Raw genomic sequence first — 26,126 nt, forward strand, 5'->3', positions numbered from 1 at the left:
CCCCTTCTTTCTTCATTCCTTCCTTTATCCCTTCACTTACTGTGCGGTTCGGGTGTCCCCCGAGATATGTGAGACAGCTGCTGCGTCATTTCCTTTCCTCAAACCAATTTTCAATTTTCAAGACAGAAGAAATTAAATTATAAATTATTTAGCAGTTGTAGGCAAATAAATGCAGTGATCCATGTACTCTGATGTCTAATGCATCAACTAAAATCTAGTGTTTATAGTCCTTTAAGACTAGATGCAAAACTATGGGCATGCATCAAGATGGGCCCTCCAGTAAGGACTTGCTGGACAAGATCTGCAACGTTCTTCCTTTACACCATGATGTTTGCTCACAGCATGACCCTCTGCTACATGCTTGGCTTGCATCCAGATGGCAACTGCTCAGTTATTTTTACAACAGATGCACATAGGAAAGTAGAAATTTGGCAACACAGTTGCACTTTATTTTCAAGTAACAATAAAAAATTATATACATTGAAATAACAACTTAACATCCATCTCAAACACGGCTGAATCTGTTTTACAAATGGACTTTGGGGCACATTAAAACAAGACGTAAAATAAAACAGCCTATACGGCTGCTATGCTATAATTTACCTTTTGGCTCCTAGACAAAACAGTAAAGCACTGAAAATTTATATAAAGAATCTGTCTTTATATGACTTTTAAACATAAGTTTAAACCGCATCATTGGTTAAAATGTGGCACACCTAAATCCAAGCAACTCACCTAGTATCAAAAAATCGCCGCAAACTGCTTCACCATTACGTCTAAGGATGGCACCTTTCTACTGCATAGACCTAGGTGCACAGACTAGTATTTGGATGAATTGAGTGTGTATACACAATGGATGCCTCACAGTTTGCATTTGTGTGCATGCACAGTACTTTGAAAGGAGAAGTACAGTGAGACTCGAGTGCATGGTACTTGGGACAAGAACGCCACGAACATAAACTGGTCTAGCCAAAACAGCTTTCACCAGTTCTTCAGTTCATCGAGGACTTGAACTATATAAGGATTTCCTCCAAGCTTTTCAGCCTCTCTCCGTGCACTGCAAAGATAGGTGTAAAGGACATCAATCCTGTTTCAAGCGTGCCCCAAATTTGCAACACTTTTAAAGCAGGTGGTTAACCCTTCATGTACTGCTAGAGTGCCCTTAAAGTCTGATGAGAAACCTTGAGTCACTTTATTTACAGTGTTCATACAGGCTTATCCACTGCATGAACGTTCCAAATACAAAGCACTTCATTTATAAGCAATCATTTATAAGAAATTAAACAAAAACTTCAGAAACTTTGTGTCTGTGAAAGTCTCCAAAAAGAGAAGGAATTGAATCAATGGAGAAAAATCTCAGACCACTTGGCATTACCCACATCAGTACACTAGACTGTATAGAAGATGTTACCGTATTTACTCGCATAATAGGCGCACTTTATTTCCAGAAAATCCGGCTCAAAGTTCGGGGTGCGCCTATTACGCGGGGTAAAATTTCCGGAAATTTTTCGACTCTCAAAATTGAACACACCACGTAAACGCACTCGTGTACGGGCCGCATCCCGTTTTCCCGAAGAAATTATTAAAAAAAAAAAAGATCCGTGTAAGGTCCGCACCGAAACTTTCCTGACTTAAGCCTGTTTCACATGGGAGCGAATATGCAAGCGAAATCTGCCGCAGCGACGGAAAAACCTGTTTTGAGTCGTCGCTGCGACGAGCGGCTAGGTTTCAACAAGTTGGAAATTTTCGCAGCGACGCGCCGCTCAATCGCTCAGTCGCTTGCATGTGAACCGGCCTTTACGCGGGAATAGCCTTCGGAATGCACGCGCCGAGGCCTCTGCGATCGGCTCCGGCTGCGCGCAACGGGCGCTTGATCGCGGAGGCCACACACGCGCACAGGAGCTTCCAGACGCCACCCACGGAGGGCGCCCGATTTAGAGCTTATCATCATCATCAACGTTTTCCTCCGCCGCGCCGCGCGCTTTCGCTATCCATATCGCCATCAGCATCTCCAGCTCGTTTTTTTTTGTTTGTTTTTTTTGTTGCTGTCAAGTGCCGGGATCTGCGGTCATGGAGGTAAAAAAACTAGGAGAGAGTGCGCTCAGCCTCTGCAAGCCATCCTCCTCTGACGCCGCTGCCGAGGGCCCTTTTGCGCACTGACTCATGGGAAATAGGCCCTCCTCCACAGTTACCAGACTACCAGCCAGCGGTGCTTTTTAGTGAACGTCCGTGCTCCAAAGTAGCGCAGAAGCGCAGCGCCTGTGTTGCTTTGGCGGAATGCGTACCAAGCTCGAGTCCGCGTCTTAACACTTCTGTTGATTACACTCTTGAGTTCTTGAGTGCACTGTAGAAAACTGCAGGTAAACTTTTCATCAAAGGGTGCGGCCGCGACCTCGTCACTGTTCAACTGTGGTTCATAAAGAGAATGGAGAGGAATTCCTTTCGTCGTTATACACACATACGGAGCGTTTATTTCAGCGCATGCTATAAGCGGAGAACTCGAGAGTAGGCGAAGAAACGAGCCTCTAAAAAAGGGCGCAGCGGCTTCCAGAGCGCTCACGGCGGACGGACGTGTTGAACGAGCGCTCCGGCGCGCTGCGCAAGATTCTATTTCTCGGGCAGGCGGACTTCGGCCCGCTCATGGGCCCGCCGTTCTCCGCTATTCTCGAGGCACAAGTCGTGCCGAATACGCTCGCGCACATAGGCGGTTCCGACGTGAAATGCAGCAGTGAAGCATTTATCTCTCTCTCGCTGTCGAGAGAGAGTGCTGGCGGCTTTACGTCTGCCCCTGCGCGGGGTCTCCCGGCCACTGCGCACAATCACTTACAAAAAGAAATAAACTGTATGTATACATAGCCGCGCGCTCGTAGCGTCCTGTCTCGGACTAATCGCGCGCGCGGCACACTGCACTAGCGGCCGGGGTGAGGCGCCCGGCCGCGTATACCGTCCGAGGTAGCACCCACGGAGCGTTCGTGTCACGCGTGCACTACCTGGCGAAGAGAGAGCGGAAAGTCAAGCCCGCCTGCTCGATGAACGCACAGAAGCTCACCACTGTTCTGTCACGGGTATAGAGGCTAGAATATCACGGGTGCGCGCAGTGCCGCGCGGCCACAGGAGCGCTTCGAGACTGTCCGGGATGATTCCCAGCGCCCTGCAGGCCGCGAGAATCTCGCGACGCGGCACTGCAGAAGCGGTACAGCGAAGGAGCATGTGCTCCGATGTCTCCACTGCGCCGCAGTCAGCGCACGCGTCGCTCGGGGATGGTGGCTGCTGCGGCGAGCGAGTTGCACTCACCACGGAGCCGTCAGTGAACGCCAGCAGATGGTCGCGCAGTTGCTCGTACAGCGAGAGAGCGAAACCGAAACCGAAATCCGGCTAAGAGCTACCACTGCCTTGTCACGTGAGGGCCTATTTCCCATGATGCTTTCCATTATATTTTTTATGACTAGGCTTCAAGATTGTGACGTCATGCTCCCTCCTAGTTTTTCTTCCTCCATGTCTGCGGTAGCGCGATAGTTCATCGCGGTTTATGGCTTTGCCGCGGAGCGTTGCTGTTTTAGCTCGACGGCCAAGCACCTTAACAGCTACACGGCTAGCGTGCGGCAGGTCGGAAAATACGACGTGGCCGAGAAGTGGGGCAGTTGCGACTGCGGCGTCCCTAAATTTTCCTACGCGACTCCAAGCGCCGAGGTTTTCGCGGGCCTAAGTCGGGAACGTTTCCGGCTGGAGATGAAGCTTTCCAAACAGACGCTTAAAGTGAGCATCCCTGAAAACTGTGTGCGGCTGTTCTACGCGATGTCGTTGTACGTGCTGTGGGTCCGCAGCGGCACTAGTGAGGACTAGTAGTCAGTTCAGCAAAAGCTTTGTTAAAATAAAGATTGGGGAGCGGGGGGGTGGCGAGGTGTCGGCTTGCAATCGAGTAAATACAGTACTAATCACAGTGCCAAGTTCGGGGTGCGCCTTTTATGCGCGGAAATAAAAAAAAATCTGATTTTTCGTGCCCAAACTAGGGGTGCGCCTATTATGCGAGTAAATACGGTATATGCTGCAAGCATTTTTTCAGGTGCAAATTTGAACTGGAATTAGTTTTACATCCTATTTTTGTGGCTCTGGGAACAAGTAGCTGGAGCAATAAAAAATGCGTTTTAACATACAATTTCATCAGCACTGCTACAAGAAGTCTAGCAGCTCATTTCTTCAGGAAGACTATGTCTAAACACCAAGGTGATACTTCAAGCTGCAGCTGAAATTTGCTCTTCAGAAGCAGTGTTATCTCACAAAGTGGCAACCTGCTCTAGCGCAACGTAGGTAACTATAGAGGGCAAGATAATCGTCCTCAGCCTGTCACCAGCTTCCACACACCACATCAGCAAGCTTGCACATACTGGGTAGCAGGTGTTTTTCCCTCACTCTCACACATTTGTCCTTAGTTTTCGAATGCTTTTTGCTACAGCCGTCTTCTAGCCAGATTATAAGTGGTGCAAGGTTTTGAGAAAACATCACAAAATTCAGTGAGCAGCAATGTAGGTTTTGCTTTAGAGCTGCTGCAACTGAGAATTTAAGCTTTATTTTTTATACTGAAAATACTCAAAAAAAAAAATTATTTGCAGCCAAGCATGCCACTCTATTTACTGCCAATCACAAGATCACCACTGTCTGTACAGTCACCCCAGCAAACTAGAAACATCAAATGGACATACCTTCAAGGGTCAAATGTCAAGACATAAAATCACATCTATTCATCATCTACCCTATGACAACAGCCCCTCATGTGTTAAATGTAGTGGAAATCTAATGAACATTTGCACTTTTGCAGGTTAGGTATACCTTCCGCATCCAATTATGCTCACGAGACATATGTCACATTTCGCACCACAATATTTTTTCTATCAACCTAACATACATGGTCTGTTCTGAAAGTAGTAGGACTCACTTTTTTAAACAAAATTTATTCAAGACAATAGTACAAACGATTACAATTTTTCAAGGTAGCACCCTTCTGCACCTACACGCTGCTGCCAATGAGTTTTACAGTTTTCGTACGCCTCCAGGAACGCCTGGACCAGAATGCTGTTTAGCTCCCTCGTCACGGCCTGTTGAACCACCTCTACCGATCCGTGATGTTTCCCCTCGAGCGTCGATTTTATTCTCGGGAATAGAAAAAAGTCTGGCGGGGCCAAGTCGAGGCTGTAGGGGTGCTGAGGCAGCGTTGCCGCCTTGTGCGGGGCGAAAAATCGGGGTCCTCATTCACATGATGAAGAAGATCCTACTGGTTGGCCTTTTCCTCCTCTGACAACACTCCCGGCACCAACTTCGTGCACGCTTTCCTCATGGATAAGTTTTTTGTCACGATCTCAAAAACTTGGGTTTGAGGAATGCTCAAGTCATCAGCAATCATTCTGATACTCATTCTACGATCACTGTTAAGTAAATGTTTCACTCGCTACACATTTTCGTTGGTCTTGCTGGTCGAAGGGCGCCTGGAGCGGTCGTCTTCCTCCACTCTTTCCTTACCTTCTCGGAAAAGCTTGTGCCACTCAAAAAACACCTGATCTACCCATGAAAGCGTCACCGTAGGCCTCCTTAATCATGTTGTGAGTCTCTTTGCTCGTTTTACCAAGATTTACTCAAAATTTGATCGCGTATCGCTGATCCAGTAAACGTTCGACGATTCTGCGTGACGAGACGTTTCGACAGGGGTTCACAGTACAAGCCACCTGCTCTCTTCAACGGCCGAGAGCCTACTGCGATTTTCCCCAGCATTCCCAATATCCCCCTTCAACGATCCTGCATGCGCAGACAGCCTCTCGTCCGCCCGTTCGCCCAGGAAAAAACCAGTCCTACTACTTTCAGAACAGACCCTGTATGTCGCATAGATATATAGAGCCTGGAAACTTGATTGGCATTAAAACTATTGTGCTATGCATGTGCAAGGGCACTTGCTTTTCTAATGCTTATTGTAAATATTTCACCAGTAATCGCAATCTTCAACTAGCAGAACACTTGGTGAACCTGCTCAACTGTGTCCCGCACAGAGAATTAATAAAGAGCAATAAAATAAATTTGAATAATTTTACTAACTGACAGTTCTCCAGAGGCACCTTAAGTGATAAGCAAGCATCAATGAAAGTTATTTCTTTGAATTAGGTGATTGTACCTGTGTACACTATTTGTCTTTTGACACACCAGCTAAAATAGCATTCGCTGCCTACCCCAGTTTATGATTCCATGTTTCAGCATAAGACTGAAAGATACACAAAAACAGGCTTGGCACCCCACTATTTCAGCATAGAAAAAGGGGAATTCATGTTTTTATTCACAAAAGAAAACTGCTGCATTAGGATATTTTTTATTTTACAGGGTGCTGAAACGCAATATTAAACCAGTCCAAGCACTAATTTACAAATACTTCATTAAAACTCCTTACTGATCTTGCTTTGAAAAGCTCACAGGCTTAGATGAAGACTTACCAATGAACTTCAAAATGATGGCTAGCATTTTCATCAATGAGTTAAAAAAAAAAATCACACAAAAAGTCAAACACATTACTGCTGATCACATGGAGACCACCAAACGGTGTTTCCCACTTACTCTGTGTCCAGCTTCATCAAGATCTCCTTGGTGTAGGCAAAGGAACCCAATTTTTCAAGGACATCCACAGCATACTTCTTGATTTCCAAGTCAGTGGTACGCTTCTTCACTATGTCTTTTGGGAAGGTTCAGGTCAAAGAAAAATTCCTGATGTCTTCAAGGGTGAAAGGCATGACCGAGATCGTCAACTTAGCTATGACACTTGTTTTCATTTAGAACAGTTTGGATTGCAGCCAGCAGAGTATCAGAATTAGATTGTGGTGAGCAGAACTCACCAAAGCACTAACAGGTATGGAACAGAGAGTTAAAAAATAAAGGGGGAAAAAAAAACAACCTTGAAATATAGCTTATAAAGATGGGCCAGTCACTAAATGAGACAACATTCACAGTTCCTAAGGGTCACCACAGTTTTGATGAAGCCGCACAGTTTGAAGCCCAGCTCTAGGGGGAATACACATTTTGGTATTTGGCATTCTCCTACCTAACAGTGCCAATTGGTTTCACAAGAGCCAAACTGGAACTCCGTGCACCAGGGCAGCTGCAGCAGAAACAATGGGTGACAGGGAAAAAAGTGACCTTTCAATCACCAGGAATCAACACATTGTTCCCTGCATAAGGTCTCTCGAAAAACTGACATTAAAGGACTCTCACTGGGTTTCTCGAAAAACTGACATTAAAGGACTCTCACTGATAAAAATTATGCCCAAAGTTCACAACATCATGCCCACAACTGAACTGAGTGCACAGCTTTAACTTTGGGCAGGCAAATAAGAGGCTGAACTGAACAAACGTACATGGGAGCTACACCAAGAGCTGAGCAGCCTAATAGTGAAAGTTGTATTATACTAGGGACACAGCAGACTATATTCTGGCACCAGTTAGGAACAACTCTAGGTGCCCTTCATAGCAATTAGCTATTTCACCTGTATTTCACTCCAGAAAGAAATTTTGATAGCAGCTGTGTTCCTCACAATGAACTCGTTGCCCTTCAACTTCACTGCACTGCAGCACCGGGTAGAAACAGTTGCAGGAAGAGGTGTTAAACAACTTGGGCAGTCATAGTACCAATCAATGCTCCAGAATACTTGCACATAAAACTTTGCAACATTAGTATCTGGAAATAGTAATACATTCACCCGCAATTACCTGACCATTGAGCATACTGAGCACCACATGCTTTCACAGATACGGTCACTACTAATTACCCCATGGTTCAGCAGGCCTATCAGTTAGAAATAAACTTTCAAAAGTTTATTGCAAAGTTTACTGAACCTAAATAAACAAGCCTATTTGGGTGCTCCCTGGAACACTGCTCTTACGAAATAAAAATTTGCAGCTAGAAGTTACCTGCTATACTTCCTTTCTGTTTTTCATTTATGCTGGGGAACGCCAAGCAGCAAGCAGGTGGCCCATTACGTAGCAGTGTCTGTGCAGACCATGCTTATTCCAGAAGCACCGGGCCAAAGATGTAAAAAAAAAAAGAAAAAAATTATCTGTCATAAGCTTCTTTTGCAATGGTCAAAGTACTAGATACAGGAATCAGCAATGTAGTGTACAAAACGCAATAACATAGATATCTCAGAAAAGTGATGACAACACAAAAAGGGTATGACATGAAGTGAACACAGCAATGTCATTACTTCTTTGCCCCATCTTTGCTGTTTAGTTCTGATGCCTATAGTAAGATACAACTTTAAAAAACAACAGTAACAAACACTGGGTCATGGTCCGTGGCGTCCTGTAATACTCCACTGGCCAATCTCAGCAGTAAATGAAATCAGCTATTTAATGTCTGATGATATTAATCAAGTCAAACACTAAAATTCTAGAGCTAATAATTTTTTTCTTCTGCTGATAACCTTCTTGTTTAGTAAACAAGAATAGTTTCAACAATGAACCACTTTTTTGTCGCGGAAGAATGCTGCACAGCGGTCCTGAATGTGGGCAGAGCTTCACTGCAGACTTAAGCTGTATCTGACTATAGTTGCCAAGTGGCCTAACCTCACACCCTGAAAAAACCAGAGAGCAAGACAAAAGACCAACTAAAGTAAAAAAAAAAATTCTGAGTGAAACAAACTAAATGGGATATACAGAGAAAAAAGTCATATCTGAGCAAAAAAAAAAAAATGCCTTATTAGATTAACGTTGAAGTCCATTCCTTAACTGTTCAACATCCACAAAGTTTCATTTGTATGTGTAGAGTAGAGAACGAGGAAATGCCTTGCTTAATCTTCTGAAAGTGGTGACATACATTAAACACTTTGCACCAAAAATATTGCACTTGTAACATTTCCTCTCCTAACAGAAAATAACTTGCTCTCTTAAAAAAAAGGCAACAGTGCTGAAACACAAACGCACAGGAATATCAAACTCATTTAATACCATCTTGTCCAACTCGCTCTGGAACTTGTTCTTCTGGTGTTCTTACTTCCATAGCTATGGGCCAACTAGCCCAAGACTGTAGACCAAATCTTTGCTTTGCCCAAAGAAGGATACTCATGATTCGAGGGTCTTCTGGGTGCTTCTGTATTGCATGAATAATGGGAAAAGAGAACTTTCCTTCCGTGAGGTCCTCTGCGAAGCTCTTGTTATCTGTATACTGCAACACAGAAGGCATTGCCGTGTGGGCACACTCAAGGTGATCTGCACCAGTTTTCAAACAGGTAAAACTAGACCAAGAGCAATCACTACCCCATGGCTCTAGATTTATTTTATTTTAATTTTTTTTATTTTAATACCTTAAAGACCCACTGGGGGTATTACATAAGGGGGTACTACATAAGTGCCATAAGTGCCAGTCAAGTAAATGAGATACGTTCCACACTTTGTTGGCAACTCGTTTGTCAGTGATGGCAATACCCCCTATAGAACGTGTATTCCAGTCGAACCTCATTAAAGCGAACTGGTCTAGAATCATAAAACAGATCGAAGTTACAAAATTCGTATAATGCAATTTTGTCAAAAAGCACAATTTAGTGAATAAGGTGACAGCAACTCTGGGGAATCTTACTAGAAACTGTGACACCTTACAGAATTTTATGCGCAATTTGCGAATTCTTACTGCCAAATGTCTTTTGTGGCAACTGCGAGGCCGCAAAAGGCAGAACGCCAAACACCAGCTGCGTTGGCTTACTCGCACAGCACCTTCAGCACACGACGGCAACAGTCCAAGTGCCAGCCAAGGTGGCTTTACCACATGACGGTGGTGTGTGGAAAATGGGCATGCTGGTCCAAAAGCTACAGCATCCAGGTAGCACCTACATTTTTACCACCTCCGTGCAACTGCACCACAGAATACTGCAAACTAGGCATAACTGATATAACTTTCTTGAGGCAAGGCAGCAACCGTCCATGCTACTGTACCTTCCGTGGTGCTACCGGCGCGTCCGACCAGCCATGCATGCAGTGCAGTGAAGCTTGCCACTTGCCAATGGAGTGGGCATGGCTTGGCGCTAGGGAGTTGATATATCCGTTCTATGTCCAACCGCATTCAGTATGTTTTGGAAGAGTTCAATATGGCCAAAAATTGTTTGCTATATTGAGGTACTACCGAGTGAAAGAAACTAAAAGGGATATGCAGGACAAATTTCATGATATCTGAGCAAAAAGAATGCCTTTTCGGCTTACTGTCACAGTCCATTCCCCAACCATTCAAGAACATGTCCACAATATTTCATTCCAATGTGTAGAGTAGAAAACAAGGAATTGCCTAGCTCAGTCTTCCCCCTCCACACTTCCTCCAGCTCACGCTTTCCCACAGTCACACTTCCTCTCATCGTAATAAATCTCCCATTTCTATTTTTGGAAGCGACGCAAAGGGCGTCCTGGCAGACAAGTGGCATGCTTTTCCTGTGCCTGGTTGCTCGCGCTCAGCAGCTCCATTCTTTTTTCTGCGCTATTCTCTATTGAACAAAAAAAAGAAGCACTTTGACTTCACTTTTTAACCTCTTTATGTTTCTTTGAGACCTATGCATTGCATCGTATTTTCACTTTATCTGTTCTTTTTGTGTGACAACTTTATTAAACATTTGCACGCACACATTTCCGGCAGTGAGTGCAAGCACTCTGAATTCACTGCTCGCATGGCACCATGCTCCGCAGCCCTGTTGTGATAATCATGCTTTACACATGCATAATGCAATGCATGGTGCATCTAGATGACAGTTAATGCCCACCAGCCACAGTACAGATGGGCTTATGAGATGGACTTCTGACATAGTTTCATGGATCTTCCTAGATAGCAGGAACTGAAATTTTTCTCTGAAGGGCCAGTTGGCATGCGAGAGCAGCCATCATGGAGAGGGCACAGTTGAGACAAGCGCGGCAAAGCTGCTCGACTATAATGGCTGTAACTTTGCTATCAATGAGCTGTCACAAAAAACGTTTACACTACTTTAGCTTTTGGGAACACCAACAGCTTTCAAAAACTGCTGAGGAACACTGCGTGTCTTGGTTTCCATCCCTTCCAGCCTGACATGCATGCCAACAAAAAAAAAGCATGCAGACACACAGCACCTCAAAAAATGCCCAAATTCAATTAATAATGACTGGTAGCACACAGTGAACCAGTCTGCAATGAACAATTACAGTGTGATTAGCCCCACAATAAAGTGGGTAAAGGAAGGTGGGAGTTGAGGCATGCATAGATTTAGGTGCTTGAAGAACCCCAAAATGCACTGCAAGGAACACCTGGGTTCCGAACCCATGGAGTAAAGGAATGAATTCCAAGAGGATGGAGGGAGAGGTTAGGAGACCTTTGAGGTTCATATAAGCAGCATGCGACAACCTGTACGACTGGCATTTTAATGCCTCTAAAAGTTCTTCAAGATTAAATGTGGAAAGGGCATGCTGCTTCTACTCATGCAATACAAAGCATGTGTCTCTATTTTAGATACTACAGCCTACTGAGCATAGAAATTTTTTATTTGTCCATGCCATAATAAAAGACAGAACAGCCCAGTCTTTTCTGAGAAGTGTCTGAGAAAAAGCAAAGCAAGTTACACTAAAAAATGAACCCACCTCTTTAAGGACCAGGTTGGCATAATCATCCCTTATTTGGAAGTATAACCCCAGAATTCCAATCAATTCAGTGAAGTCACTGCAATGAAAGAATTAAAAAGTAGCATATTTACTTTTTTGTTACCATCAGAAAACAGACAATATTTTAAGGTGGTGCAACTAACCACTTTTCACTTCACAAATTTTCGGAGATGTGTTGCAAAAATTACGCTGCTTTGAATATGCCAGATTTCAAAAGATATAATTATGAATAAGAATTATCTGTTAAATCCAATAACCATTACTGATGCACTCTAAAATACACTCCTGCATCAAAGGGACTGCACGAGTGCACAAAACCCAAAACATGCTAGGCTTTACCGACAAAACTGGCAACAAGCATCTGAACTGCTGGTGAAGTGTTTAAGAAGCACAAAAAAAAAAGGAACTTGAAACTCATTACGTAAGTCACTGTCATGCATTGTACACGAGACGTATGTTTCATAACCTTGTTCAAAATCCCTACAGTGCTCTTAAAATCTAGTACAAAAGAAGAACCAGTGAAACTCAAAACTTAGTGATCAACAGATGAAGTCCTAAGACAACATAAAGAAAAAAAGTGCTATCTCAGTCATGACTAGGGTAACAAGTTATGAAATAGCCTTCTAGACTGTGTGCAGAAATGCTCATCTTGTCCTGCTGGTTCACCACAACCACTCATGTCCATAAAATTTACAGTGTAAGAAAATAATTTTTACTACTTTTTGCAAAAGGCAAACTATCACGAAATGTGACAGCTGAATGAAATAATTTTACTACAGTGAATTCTTGCTGTAAACCATCATGTTTATAAAAAAAAAAAATTAAAAGAAACTGCAATGCTTATAGTAACCGCAAGACAAGAAACAGCGGTAAATGAAAAGCATGCATAATGGCACTTGGCTACAGTTGCTCATCAGTGTTCAATACCCAATGAGCGTGGTAAGGAAGAGGAAAGGCTAGTACTGAAATTCTGAATACTGTAATCTTGAGCCACTCTAGTTCTCTATTCAAGTTTCATCTACTAGACAAGCACTCACCCACTAAATTTTTCTGCTCCTTTCACATAGGCAGTGTACTCTGGCACCCAAACAAGTTTCTTCCATTATAATAAAGTGATATTTCACTACTATTCAACCAGCTCATCAAGGTTTAGTAGTCAAAAAGAATGTTAGGGTAATTTTCTAGAATGAACTTCGGCCTCTCTCACCTAACAAATAGCTTGAACCACAGCCAGATGATCCACAAAATGCTTCTCTGCAACAATGGTGCATTTATTGGACACATATGACCCGCAATTCTTTCTGAAACTTAAAAAAAATGTCCCTGACAGCTTACTTCGTTACCAGCTTCGAACACACTCATTATTGTTACTTACTAATTTAACTTTCAGAAAGATTACACAAAAATACTATGACCCCTTTGAGTTGTAAACAAAAATCATCAAACAATATTTGCACAACTAACTGGCAATAGTCAAAGCACTCTCAAATGGAACTTATATTACCTCTTGTTTTCACTGAAGAGCTGCATTAGACGCACAGCAAGTCCAAAAAGGCCTCCAGTTTCTAAAGAAAATAACAAGTAGAAAGCAGTCATTGCTATCCAGAATAAGCATATGTAATTTATATGATAGCTCTGTACTGGTGGCATAGCCCAATGTATGTCTACTGCGCTCATCAAGGCACAAAAGCACATGTCACGAGCACTCACACCATCTTCTTGCTATTGTTTAAAGAAAGTAAAACTCACTGCAAGCAATCTCGTTCACTTGCACGCTGAAGTGCTCTGCAAGTTAACCGATGATGGCATCGTACGTTAAACTGTTAATGGTGGCAGCAGGCCAAAATGCCTTGCAGGATGTGAATGACATCATCAATGATAGAAGACACTGCACATGCACACACGAACAGCACACGCACACGGACAGCGCACAGCACTTTCCAGAGTCAGTGGCATCATGGGCCTCAAATTAAGCTTCCGGGCATATCTTGTACTTCTCCAGCTAATGGTGGATGCGACATCATCCTCTCGGTCCTTTTCTACAGTGCCATGCCCGAGAGGAATCCCATCTATGTTGCCACTGAAGTAAGGGGGCACGTAGGCTTAGCAGAGTGGCATGGAGGAACATTTATTGGCTATTGCCCAGCTGGCATTGGGGTTGTGGGGAAAGTGTGGGGGAGCAACTCATTCCTGTTCTACGAGCAATTGTTCACAGCTGTTCTTCGACCTCTTTGAAAAAGTCTATTGATGAAGTGCTGGCACGCTCATGACATGTGCACTCATGTCCTGGTGAGCGCTGAAGGCATGCAGTGGGCCATGCCGGTAATAGCCATGTTAGTGATACAGCAGACTGCAAATCCAGTCATTTCAATTAGGCCATTCACATTCTAATAGGCCACAGAAAGCTCAAATATGCTGGGAAAATACAGTTGCAAATGCCCGTGATTCTCTATTCCAGTACCAGTTTCTTCATTCATTACAAGATAAAACAATACCATACAAAGGGCACCACATGCAACCTGAGCAAAGATATTATTAAGAAAAACTGCTACACACTGCAAGAGTGAAAATGAAGCAGTATAGCAGGCATTTGCCTCATGCAAGCAGTGTCTTTAATTTCTCAATAAGGTAATTAAGTCTAATTACCTTATGAAATGCTGGAGATACACAAAAAGTGTCAATAGGAAGGTTGAGGGGTGTCAAAGGAAACCCTAATGGATGGAGCATTATTTTCAAGGTGTTCTTTCCCCATGCTCTGAGCGAATGAAGCATGATAAGATCCCATGCTCAAGTCATCATCATCATCAGCCTGACTATGCCCACTGCAAGGCAAATGCCTCTCCTATGTCTCTCCAATTAACCCTGTCCTTTGCCAGCAGTGGCAACCGTATCCCCGCTAACTTCTAAATCTCATCCACCCACCTAACTTTCTGCTGCCCCCTGCTACGCTTGCCTTCTCTTGGAATCCACTCTGTTACCCTTAAAAGCTAGCGGTTGTCTTGCCTTCACATTACATGCCCTGACAAAGCGCATTTTTTTTCTCTCGATTCAACTAGGATGTCATTAACCCGCGACTCTGCCCACTTCCGGTCTCTTAACGTTACACCTGTAATTTTTCTTTCCATAGCTTGCTGCGTTGTCCTTAACTTAAGCTGAACGTTAGCCTCCATGTTTCTGCCCCATAGGTGAGTACCGGCAAGGTACAGTTGTTGTACACTTTTCTCTTGAGGGATATTGGTAAACTGCCATCCACGATCTGAGAGAACCTGCCATATGCTCTCCACTCCAATCTTATACTTCTAGTTATTTCCCTCTCACGATCCGGATCAGCGGTCACTACCTGCCCTAAGTAGACATACTTTCTTACTACTTCCAGTACCACGCTACCAATTGCGAACTGCTGTTCCCTTGCTAGACTGTTGAAAATTACTTTGGTTTTCTGCATGTTAATCTTTAGCCCCACCGTTCTGCTCTGCCTGTCTAACTCATTGATCATGCTTTGCAGTTCATGTCCTGAGTGACTTAGCAAGGCAATGTCATCAGCGAATCGCAGATTACTTAGGTATTCTCCATTAATTCTTAACCCAAACTGCTCCCATTTCAGGCCCCAGAATATCTCGTGTAAACAGGCAGTGAATACCACTAGCGAGATCATGTCTCCCTGCCTGACACCTTTAGAAGGGCGACTAATATCATATCAAGAAGTAACTCAGCACTACAGGCAACACCGCAGGCAGCTTCCCTCGCCCAGTGTGAATCTTAATAATCAGCAAGCGGTGGCGTGGAGACGTCTTCAAACAGGCGCCTAGGTGCACCCAATATTAATTAAACATATTGTCCCAGACATTGAAGATGACATATGTAAGAAATGTGGAGAGAGAGGGACCCTCGACCATATTATTTGGGAGTGCACACAATCCACAGGCAGGGCGAAAAAAATAGATAGTAGACGCCTGCAGTGATGTGATTGGCTGAAGCCATTTTGGAGCAGCTTTTTGGAGCAGCCAAAAGGGAATTTTGGAGCAGGGAAACAAGCTTTTGGAGCAGCTCAAAGCTCATTGCCAAGTGAAAAAATTGACTTTGCGAGAAGTAAAATAGTAAAATAAGGAGTAAACCTTTTGGAACAAGAAGGTGCTGTTCAATAGGATGTTAGGGGCATTTCAATGCGAGCAAAATGCAAAAACACCCGTGTACTCAGATTTAGGTGCATATTAAAGAACCCCAGGTGGTCAAATTCTGGAGTCCCAAACTACGGCGTGCCTCATAATCAGATCGTGGTTTTGGCAATAATTTAATTAAATTAGAGGCAATAGTGAAACATCATATGTTGGCCCAAATAACTAATTTTAAAACTTCAGTGTCATGTAATCTTTTATGCGACCAAGTATAGATCAGCCCTGTGTTATATGCGACCAAGTATAGATCAGCCCTGTGTTATAGCCGCCAAGCCCCTATAGGACAGCAGTTATAAATGGACAACAAGGAATTCACTGGAACTTTTATTTAAAAATGACTAGAATGCAGATCACAAGCTTACAGAAAAACAATGAAAAAAACACTATCAACGTTTCGAACTGAATAATAATTATGTACACGACAGCACAACTTTTCGGCTTCTTGGCCTATCAAAAAGAAGTGCACCTATTCTGTGCCTTTTTTCTGTGAGCAACATCATTCAGTCTTTAACTGCAAAATACTGCCTAGTTGGCTGTCTTAGGCGACATTTTGTCAACAGCAGCTGAAAGCCTTGTTTTCCCTTCAGCAACCAAGGCCTGCCCACTTTCAGTATCACCAAAATTCTTCGTCTTTATGCCATTGTTGATGAGCAGCTCTGCATTCACCAGCATTTTCTTTGCTGTTTCTACTTCCAGCTTGAGGGTTTTGTCAGCATCACTTGGTGTCATCTTGGGCACATTGGCACGCTGCCGTTTGGCAGCCTGCTCTTCTTCAGCTGCCAAACGTTCTCTGTACCTTTTGCTTGCCCCTCGCACTGCTTTCGGAATGTGAAAATACGCGTTTGGAGCAGCTTTGGCGCAGAATAACAAAAATGTAGCAGGATGTAGCAGGTTTTGCCTTTTGGCGCACATCGGCGCAATTGGCGCAGCTATCACATCACTGCGCCTGGGAGACCTTGCAGCGTAGCCCAGACCCTGAGCACCAGCTCCTCGTCATCCGACTGGCTGAAGAGGCCGCCAGGATTCAAGAAATCCAGGCCAGCATCTGACGCGGCGACCCTGTCCACCCCAATCCCTTCTGGCACTAGTCTCTCGACTGAGAGAGAGCGTCGGAGGATAGGATGAGGTCATCTTCTTCTGTTAGACAATAAAGTCTTTCACTCACTCACTCCTTATCGGAATTTTATTGCTTACTTTATGGAGGACTATGGTAGCTGTGCAGTCATTATAGATATCGTTCAATATTTTCACATAACGCTCTTCTACACCCTGATTCCGCAATGCCTGCATGACAGCTGATGTTTCCACTGAGTCAAATGCTTTCTCGTAATCGATGAAGGCTGTATATAGGGGTTGGTTATATACTCTGCGCATTTCTATATCACCTGATTGATAAGGTGAATACGGTATATTGTTGAGTATCCTTTACGAAAGCCTGCCTGATCATTTGGTTGATTGAAGTCTAAGGTTGTCCTGACTCAATTAGCAATTAACTTAGTAAATACCTAGTAGGAAACAGACTACCCTTGACGACTCCTTTCTTATGAATTAAGATGATGTTAATGTTCTTCCAAGCTTCTGGTACACTCGAGGTCATAAAGCATTGTGTATACAGGGTGGCTAGTTTTTCTAGCACAATCTCCCCTTTGTCCTTCGAGAGATCTGCTGTTACCTGATCCTCACCAGCTGGTTTTCCCCTCTGCATTGCTCCTACGGCTTTCTTTACTTCCTCTTTTGTTACTGGTGGTATGTTACATTGCTGTCCACTACTGCCTGCCTCATTAACGTTCTGACTACACTGGTTACTGTACAGATTTGTGTAGAACTCTTTCGACTACTTTCACTATCTTATCCGTATTGCTAATAACATTGCCCTCTTTGTCTCTTAACGCGTACATCTCGTTTTTACCTATGCCTAGTAGAATGTGACAGACAGCAGCAGCTATGTTGAGATGTGCATGGCAATGGCTGGTTATTAAGCAAATGCTGCCATGCATGCCAGTGTCTAAAGCAGGCACTCATGTCATGGCATTTTCAGCATCACACCCTGTGTTCAGGGCATCAGAAAGCCTTCACAGGAAACCACCAATACAAAAATGGAATACTGAAGGGGTGGATTGGGAAGGCTCTTGTCGAACATAACAAATTTCCGATCGAAACTTGCCCCACACCTTCAGCAGTCAAACTGTTCATTGATATTAAATAGCGCTAAGGAACTAAAGCACCTAATCACTGATATTAAGCAGTTCAAGAAATTAAAATACAAGCATGATGCAGTGCAAACACTGCATTAGTTTGACATTTGCATAATTTGCCACTTTCTTTATGAAGCATAGCTCAAATTACACAGTACACACTGTACGCTGACACAGGTACAAACAAAGGTAAAAGGTACATAATGAACTAGGTGCTATTATCAGCTCGTAAACCACAACTTTTGCTTCTAGTTGACCCCAGTGTTCATTTTTCCAGGAATGAAAAGAACAAACGTGCAGGAAGCAAGTTCATTTAGCCAATGTATGACAGGCAATAAAAGAACAGAAAAAAGCAGGGACTAAGTTTGTGCATTACAGTATATATAAAACACTGGTCTCGAATGGGAGAAGCACTTAAAGTGCAAAGATAAAAAATTTGGAGGCCACTTAGGCTTCGCCAGTCCACGGAACGCCATCGCCTGTTCGGCGGGACGCTTTGCCCGTTGGACAAATCGAAAATTGATTTTTTTGAGGAAAGGAAATAATGCACTAAAAAGCAACATCGTATTCACTAGATGCGCCTTTGTTCATTCCAAACCATCGAGCTGATGTGGCGGAGTGGTTAGCGTGCTCATCTCGCACTCCGGAAGCCCTGGTTTGATTCCCCAACTCGACCAATTTCCTACTCGATTTTATTTATTAATGCTTCTGGGATTTTTCGCTCACAGCCAACGCCGCCGCCAACACTGGCTTTTCTGCGACATGGGGCCCTTAACACTGTCGCATTAATACTAGGTATAATATGTTGTACTGACTTTATTACTCCGATCCAATCATCCAGAATGACTTTTGGCTACTTCAAATTTACTCACGATTCTAAGAGCAGCTATGTCCATTTTTTAATATATATTAAGAGTTCATTCCAGTTTACTTTTTTTTTTTCATTGCACAGCTTCACGATAACCTAATTAAGAACCCATGCAGCAGTCACTATTTGTGATCAACGTGGTTTACACGGTTTATTAATAATGCCACCTGACAACAAGAGCTATCCTTCACATATTTACAAGGTTAGCAACCAATACGAATCGGTACACTGCCCACTGCAGAAACTACCATGTGACAGGGCTTACAACATGATGTGGCACACCAGTCCTGCTCAATGCAGCCCAATCTTAAGCTCGCATCATGACTAATTCCTTGGCACAGCAAAAAAACTATTATTAAGACCTTTTAAGCAGCAGCCTTTCTGTATGCATACCCCCAGAATAAGCACTGCATGATGGGAGCTGCCAGCACAATACACTTTCACATCATCGTTTATCTCAGGTTAGCACTAAGAGAAATAGAAGCTCTTACATTTGCAGTAACAAGGAGTTCAGTTGTACCTTTCAACACAGACATGGTCAATATACTCTGATTATTATACATGGTACAACATTCATTATGAGACTCACTTCGCTTGACCATGGTTATATAATCCTCTTCTGAAGGGCATATGTAGTTGTCCCTCCAGTATATTTCCATGCCTTGACCTCGATGAAGTTCTAGGCACTGTTCTACAAAAAACACAGCATTCTCAAGAAAATGCTCGCAAAAACTGCTCAAACTCAGAGCAACACATGGACCTTCAGCCCTTCGCCCTGCATTAAGCAGCAGGTATAAAAACACCTTTCAGCAGGTACAAAAATGTCTCGTAGTATACATGACTGAAAACTAAACATGTTGATAGATTTGGCTGTCTGATTGGGTTTGAAGACTTATAGTAAACTCTGACACATCTCCAACCAAAAACTTAAATTTAAAACGCAGCGTTTCGGAACCAGCTCGGCTCCTTCTCCAGCTGGAGCAGTAGCTAGCGTCTTTAACTATGTATGGAGGAAAGCAGGAGGTCAAAGGACCGCTTTCCTTTCTTTTGACCTCCTGCTCCCCTCCATGGATACTCAAAGACACTAGCTACTGCCCCAGCTGAAGAAGAAGCTGAGCTGGTTCCGAAACGCTGCGTTTTAAATTTAAGTTTTTGGTTGGAGACGTGTCAGAGTTTATTATAAGTGTACATGACAAACCTCAACGGCCTCTAAACTGCCTCTAAGTACAAAGCCAGTCATTGCCCTTCATGATCCTTCAATCTTCACTTCCTCCATTATAGCTGCTGCATGATGCGATTATAGTATATACTTACAAAAAGCAGCACACAAAACAGTAGGGATGTGTCAGTTGTGACCGTTTCCTTCAGAGTGAATGTGAGGTAAATAATTGTCTCTTTTAATAATTTTAAAACTGAAGTCAATTTCTTTCCAACAGTGAATAAAAAGATAGGAAAACTTGCAGGCTACATCTCATGCAGTTGCGCAGAAAATAGGCACAGCTAGCAACATTTTTGTCGCTGAGTTTCAAGTAGCATGAATGAAAAAATTGCACATCAAACTGTAGCCATGCACACACTAATTTTTTACCATACAAACTTATCTTGAATAGAGAAAATATGGCACTAGAGCTAAAATCTAGCAATTAACCTCTCCTTGGAAGTTTTGGTAGAATTAACATTATGCCATCAAGGTTATTGTTTATTTATCTGCTTTCATTGCTTTCAGCCTTGACTAATGAAGATAACCATGGCTTAAGCTTTAGGCAGAAAAGCTGAGCACATCACTGCTTCCTCGGAGGTAAGATAAGTGGAAAACATAAGAATTACACAAGTTATGCTGTATACTATACAGATTCTTCACCATGCATATGATCCTGTGAGTACGGAGTGCCTTAATATCCTCCCAAGCTTTGAAATACATTAAAAATATTAAATTCCAGAATATTAGTACCTTTCAAAGCTGAATTAAACACCATGCTACTCACTTGAACAGTTAAAGGTCTGACTACTGTAGCAACAATTCAAAGGGTGACTATGTGGTTTGCTCATTTTTTCTTTATTCGGACGGGGTCACATGTAAACTGAATGATGAAAACTAATTTTTCCGTTCTTTTTCTGCCCAATGCTCACAGGTTTAGCTCTTTATTTTTGTGTGAAGTTGAGATCCAATAACCAAGACACAAAACAGCTCAAGACTGCTCCTGCATTATTGTGACTGGAGGCCCGGACAGGATGTAAGCTGGCTCACCAGTGAACACAGTCGTGGCCTGAGGATCACCCAGCTGCAGGCACTTCTCAAGGCTGAGGAAGTAGACATAGTTGGCAGAGTTGATTGTGCTAGCCACACCAAAGATATGATGGGCAACAGGCACACCCCTCCGAAGCAAGGAGTTGTCTTCAATATCATCAATCCTGTTAAAATTGAGAAGGTAAAAATGAAACTGCAAGGCCCATAGATACAACCTGAAAAGCAGTGCACATGGACATGCCAGAAGTTTTTGTGCAAGATTAAACCAATCAAAGCATCCTTCAGTACTACACCACAATCTAGCTATTGGCTTATGGGGCTGTTGGTTCACTGCAGCGTACATGACATAAAAAACAATTACTGCACTGTAGAGGAGTGCATCAGCCCTCAAAAACTCCGTAACAGGCACCTAGACCACCTGGTCACGTCAAAGGAAAGCTCACCATATCAGCACTGCATCTAGAACTTTACTGTGGACTGTAAAAAAAAAGCTGCTGTTTTTCAAACTTCAAAGTTTAAATGTGCTGCACGATATGCCTTCACATGTTCTGCTTACATAAAACTAATTCAGGAACAGATGCTTTCATACAGTTTTAGATGCTTTCAGGTTAGACAAAGATGCACGCAACAGATTCTGATACTTGCAAGAGACTAGAATTGTGCAGCATTTGAACAATATCCGATACAGCTTGACACTTCTCAGGAGATATCTTCAGCCAATAGTTGAATGCCTGGAAGTATGACAAAAACATTACAAATTAGCAACACAGTAATCCTTAGAATTTGCTAACAACCATGGCTTCAGCTCTGAGGAGGCTCACAAAAGCTTACAAAAGACGTAGCATAAAAAAAAATTCAACTGTAATTTACTTCACAGAAGTACTTGCAATTTTGCCCTGCTATTGCTGTTAGGATCGCAGCAGTAAACGTTGCACAGCATATCAAGCAAATTTTATGGCAGCACACAAAATCTTACTAGCGGGGCTTGATGTAGTGAAAGGAAGTGGGGAACTATGGGTTAATCTTCACTTTATAGCGTTCCTCTATTTGCAGAACTCTCAGTATACAAGGGCTTCTGCATTTGTCTGAAACCATTACATTTAAATTGAAAATGTGCTTTCTGCAGAGTCATCTTGAGCACCTCGGTTAGCTCGAGTGGACACACAGCCCCTCCCTGTATGCGGTTTGAAAAGGCTACACGTACATTTGTGTCCATAGCGGAGCATGCACAGTGCTATTCCCCAACTGCAGTTATGTTGATCTTTTTACCAAGGTGCCAAGCAAATGTTTATAATAAAAAGTTGGGCCAGCTCATGTTTGGACACATCAAAAAAATGGTGCAACAACAATGCATAAACAGAGCGGCGCCTTTGTTTCACCGCTTGTCCTTTTGCTTAAAGAAGTTTAGGCACCAAATTTTTGCTTGAGTCTTTTATTTTTTCACATGATGCATTAATCACCAGTTGCCATCATCATCAGTATGACTACACCTAGTGCAGGGTAAAGACCTCTCCCATGTCTCTCCATTTAACCCTGTCCTTTATCAACTGTGGCCACCATATTTCCACAAACTTCTTAATCTCATCTGCCCATCTAACTTTCTGCTGCCCCCTGTTACACTGCCTTCTCTTAGAATCCACTCACCGTTAAGGACCAGTGGTTATCTTGCCTTTGCATACATGCTCTGCCCAAGCTCATTTCTTCCACACCAGTATACATGGATAACCCCGTGGTAATCCCCTATGGCTGCTGAATGTTTTATAATTTAATTTCTTTTTGATATGCTGTTTCGGTTTTGTCAATCGAATGATGGCTGTGACACATAAGGAGTGCTTAGGTCAAGTGAGGTATGAAAAAAAAATTGCAGGGGACACTTAAGCTCCGCGTTAAGGGTATGACGTGATAGCATAATGGGAAAATTCCCATATATGCAGAAGGTGAACTCTACTTTACATTCATAGATCCCTGGGAGTCCCCATACCACTCCTGGTGCAGCAGTGCAGCGGTTATAGCAGTATAGACTTGGTGGCATGTTTTCTTCTCTACAATGATGCGGAAGACACTACTATGCATGAATCACCATGTGGTATTTGCCCACGACTGCTAAATAATTTATAATCAGATTTTTCTGTCACATTGCTTCAGTAACAGTTTCAACAGCTGAACGATGGCTGTGACGTTGAAGAGTGAGGCATGGAAAAACTGCGATATAATCGCTGCTTCATTGTTTCAATTCACTACAGTGCTGAAGCCAGCCTTCCTCAAGAGCTGAATTTACAACGTATGTAGAAGCACTGATTACATTGCAGTTTTTCATGCCTCATGTGACCTGTAACCTCTCTTTGACGTCACAGCCATCATTCAGCTGTTGAAACCGAAACTGAAACAGCACGAGAAAGAAATTAGATAATAAATTATTTAGCAGCCGTAGAAGGATACCACATGGTAATCCGTGTATATAATGCCTTAAGCCTCATTACAAAAAAGAAAAAACACACCCAAAAGCTAGATGTATATACTGCTTTAAGTGATGTGACACTGCCCTACGACGGCAGGTGCTTCAAGCAGTGGGCCCTGTGTGACCCAGGTTGCTCTTTCCGAGCGACCAATCATTAATTTAGCTGCCATCTGCCACGGTGGAAAGTTTGCTTACTATCCAGTGGGCAGGTTGCGATGATGCCCCAAGTTCACGTGACCTAGGTGGCCCACCTGCCTCCTGGGTTGCTCTCTGGGCACCACCTGACAGAGTCATGCCCGTGATTTTTCGCTCACAACACAGACAACGCCAATGCCGGATTTTCTGCACAACAGGGCCTCTAATGCTATCGTTTAAGAAACACCAATATAATTGCTGATATGTAGTTTTTATGCACTGCAATGCTTAAGTCAGCCTGCTTCTGGAATGACAACAAAAGATGTATCAGCGGTTGAGGCATCTCGCCTCACGTGACCTAAACACTTCTTACACATCACAGCCATCATTCAGTTGACTAAACCGAAACCGAGACAGCATGATAGAAGAAATCCAATTCTAAATTATTTGCTGATCACAGGTGAATAACGCATGGTGATCCATGTATTCTAATGCGTTATGAAGCATTACAGAGAAGAAAACCTGCAACTAAAATGAGATGTCTAGACTTTTAAACCTTGTTTCTGTGCTACCTTTCTAAAATGCTGAAGGTGTCATGCAACTTTCCAACTATTCGTAGATTATTTCAATGTTAAAATTCCTAAACTATTCTGCCTGTCACCATCAGATTTCACATATATGAAATCCCATTACCTGCTCAGTCATCTTTTTAATTTGCAACCGCGCTCAAAAGTGACAGAACTTGAGTTTGCCAGTAACAGTTTACCTCAGTACTGCAATAATATTGTATACGGTCATTTATGTGGCAGTGACATCTGCTCTTTAAGTAGGATTCAATGAGCTGCATTAAGGTATCTTGAGAATGGCAGCAATTTCAATAACTACACAGATGTAAAATGTTAGAACAACAGTAGAAGTTAAGCGATCATCTATGTCAGCAAAATACGACTTACAGATGTTAGAAGAAAAATGAAAAAGGTAATTGCTAAAAGTGTAAATAAATGACAACCTTACCTGGGCAAGCTTGGTCCTTATTTGCTTTCCAGGAATACTGACGATATATATATAAGGCTGAAGTATTGCCTGAAAGAATTTTCCACTTACTAGCCAAAGGTAAGCAGTTGCATGCCTTATGCAGTTAACATGAAAGTTGAAATCGGGCAACTTGAATGAAATCCCAATGGAAACTTTGCAAAAGCGTTCGTTCTGACAGAAAGATACCTACCAAGTCCAACAGTCACATGCTTATTTCTTTCTCTCCCCTTCGCTCAGTTTTTTTTTTTTTTTTTGCATGCTCTCGCTGCCGCGAGCAAAGTAGCAAAACACTGAGCGAATAGGAATCGCATCGACTTGGATAGGAATGTAATGTGGGCGTCATCTATGCGAGACGTATGAGCAGCCCTTTTCATGCAGCACTTTGTGCAAGCATTACGAGAAAAGAGAGGAAGGGTAAGAGCTAACATCAACGTGATTTAGGTTCATGAGTCATCTTCATGCAGCAAAATATGATCGCGGCTTAGCAATTTCTTGCAAAAGCACATTTGTCGAGATCCCAGCTGCATCTCGATCGCTTCCAGTATCAACTTAGCTGCCAGAAAGCACCACTTACTTTTTCCACTTCTTCGGAAGTCATAGACGGCCCATGCTTCTCCATGACGCGGCTCACTCAACTATTACAGCCGATTCTTCGCGCGACTGTGGAAAGAAATGACCAGAGTGAATATGGGCACACTGAATACGGACTGCATGAATATGACACACATTAAGTGAAAATACAAATTGCGCCTGTAGATGCGAAAACAACACATAAAACATTGCCCCTCACAACTAAATTTTATGTTTCCATGCAGAGCACGATGAACGCACACGCTGCACACAAGCTGCAGAAGTGTATACGTTGAATATAAAGATGTGCACAAGAATCACGCACACATAAAACTCCACCAACGCTACAGATCTTCCTTAAGATCGCACGTTCGAAGCATAACTTTCCCGCAGATGCGCGAAGTTCATTGATTCGCGACTACTTCCACACTACAGAAGGAGCTGCAGGCAAGCGCACAGAAACCCAGTAGCCGCCTTACCACCACTGCCCTACACTGCACGCTCCCAAGGCAAGTACCGCCAGGAGACTGAAGCGACCGAAGTGGCGCAAGCAGACCAAGGAAGGGTTGGCAGACCGCAGCGCATTTATAGTATAGACCGCTGCGCGGCGCTGCCATCGTTTTCCCATTGTGTTCTCTACACATCTCCACGGTCGTGGTTCTCTCACCTACAGAGATACACAAAAACACCTCTTTCTTTTTTATTTCTTGTCCTCGCCCGAAGCCCTTGCAAGGTTTAAGTGACAGTGGTTATCGTATGAGTAAATCTCGACGGGACAGCTCACAGTGGAGAGAGAACGCTTCAGGTGCGT

The 26,126-nt window shown here is 43.1% G+C and overlaps 1 protein-coding gene across 6 annotated transcripts; it reads right to left on the reverse strand.

Annotated features, from left to right (window-relative positions):
* Positions 1 to 417: 417 nt before the first annotated feature.
* qm (geranylgeranyl pyrophosphate synthase quemao) lies at positions 418 to 25,888 on the reverse strand. 6 transcript variants are annotated; one of them, XM_089581488.1, is made up of 12 exons: positions 25,795 to 25,888; positions 25,320 to 25,405; positions 24,725 to 24,793; positions 21,763 to 21,848; positions 21,118 to 21,281; positions 19,459 to 19,560; positions 13,136 to 13,196; positions 11,611 to 11,689; positions 8,974 to 9,190; positions 7,939 to 8,031; positions 6,592 to 6,706; positions 418 to 1,057 (listed from the first exon to the last, which is right to left on the reverse strand). In XM_089581488.1, the coding sequence occupies exons 2-12, from the start codon at positions 25,362 to 25,364 to the stop codon at positions 982 to 984; spliced, it is 1,107 nt and encodes a 368-aa protein (XP_089437614.1). In that variant the 5' UTR covers positions 25,365 to 25,405; positions 25,795 to 25,888; the 3' UTR covers positions 418 to 981. The 6 variants fall into 6 exon arrangements, with proteins under 6 accessions (XP_089437614.1, XP_089437613.1, XP_089437616.1 ...); XM_089581487.1 differs by having other exon boundaries at positions 25,641 to 25,847; XM_089581490.1 differs by lacking the exon at positions 24,725 to 24,793.
* Between the last annotated feature and the right edge of the window lie 238 nt (positions 25,889 to 26,126).

Source organism: Amblyomma mixtum, chromosome 3, assembly GCF_055824585.1.
Source record: "Amblyomma mixtum isolate Tamu chromosome 3, ASM5582458v1, whole genome shotgun sequence".
In the NCBI taxonomy this organism is placed as follows: domain Eukaryota; kingdom Metazoa; phylum Arthropoda; class Arachnida; order Ixodida; family Ixodidae; genus Amblyomma; species Amblyomma mixtum.

Coding starts and splice junctions, on each gene's coding strand:
- qm (XM_089581488.1), bottom strand. CDS start 25,364: ATGGAGAAGCATGGGCCGTCTATGACTTCCGAAGAAGTGGAAAAA. Junction 13,197..19,458: donor TATAACCATGGTCAAGCGAA/GTGAGTCTCATA, acceptor TATTTTCTTTAG/AAACTGGAGGCCTTTTTGGA. Junction 1,058..6,591: donor TTGATGAAGCTGGACACAGA/GTAAGTGGGAAA, acceptor CTATCTTTGCAG/TGCACGGAGAGAGGCTGAAA.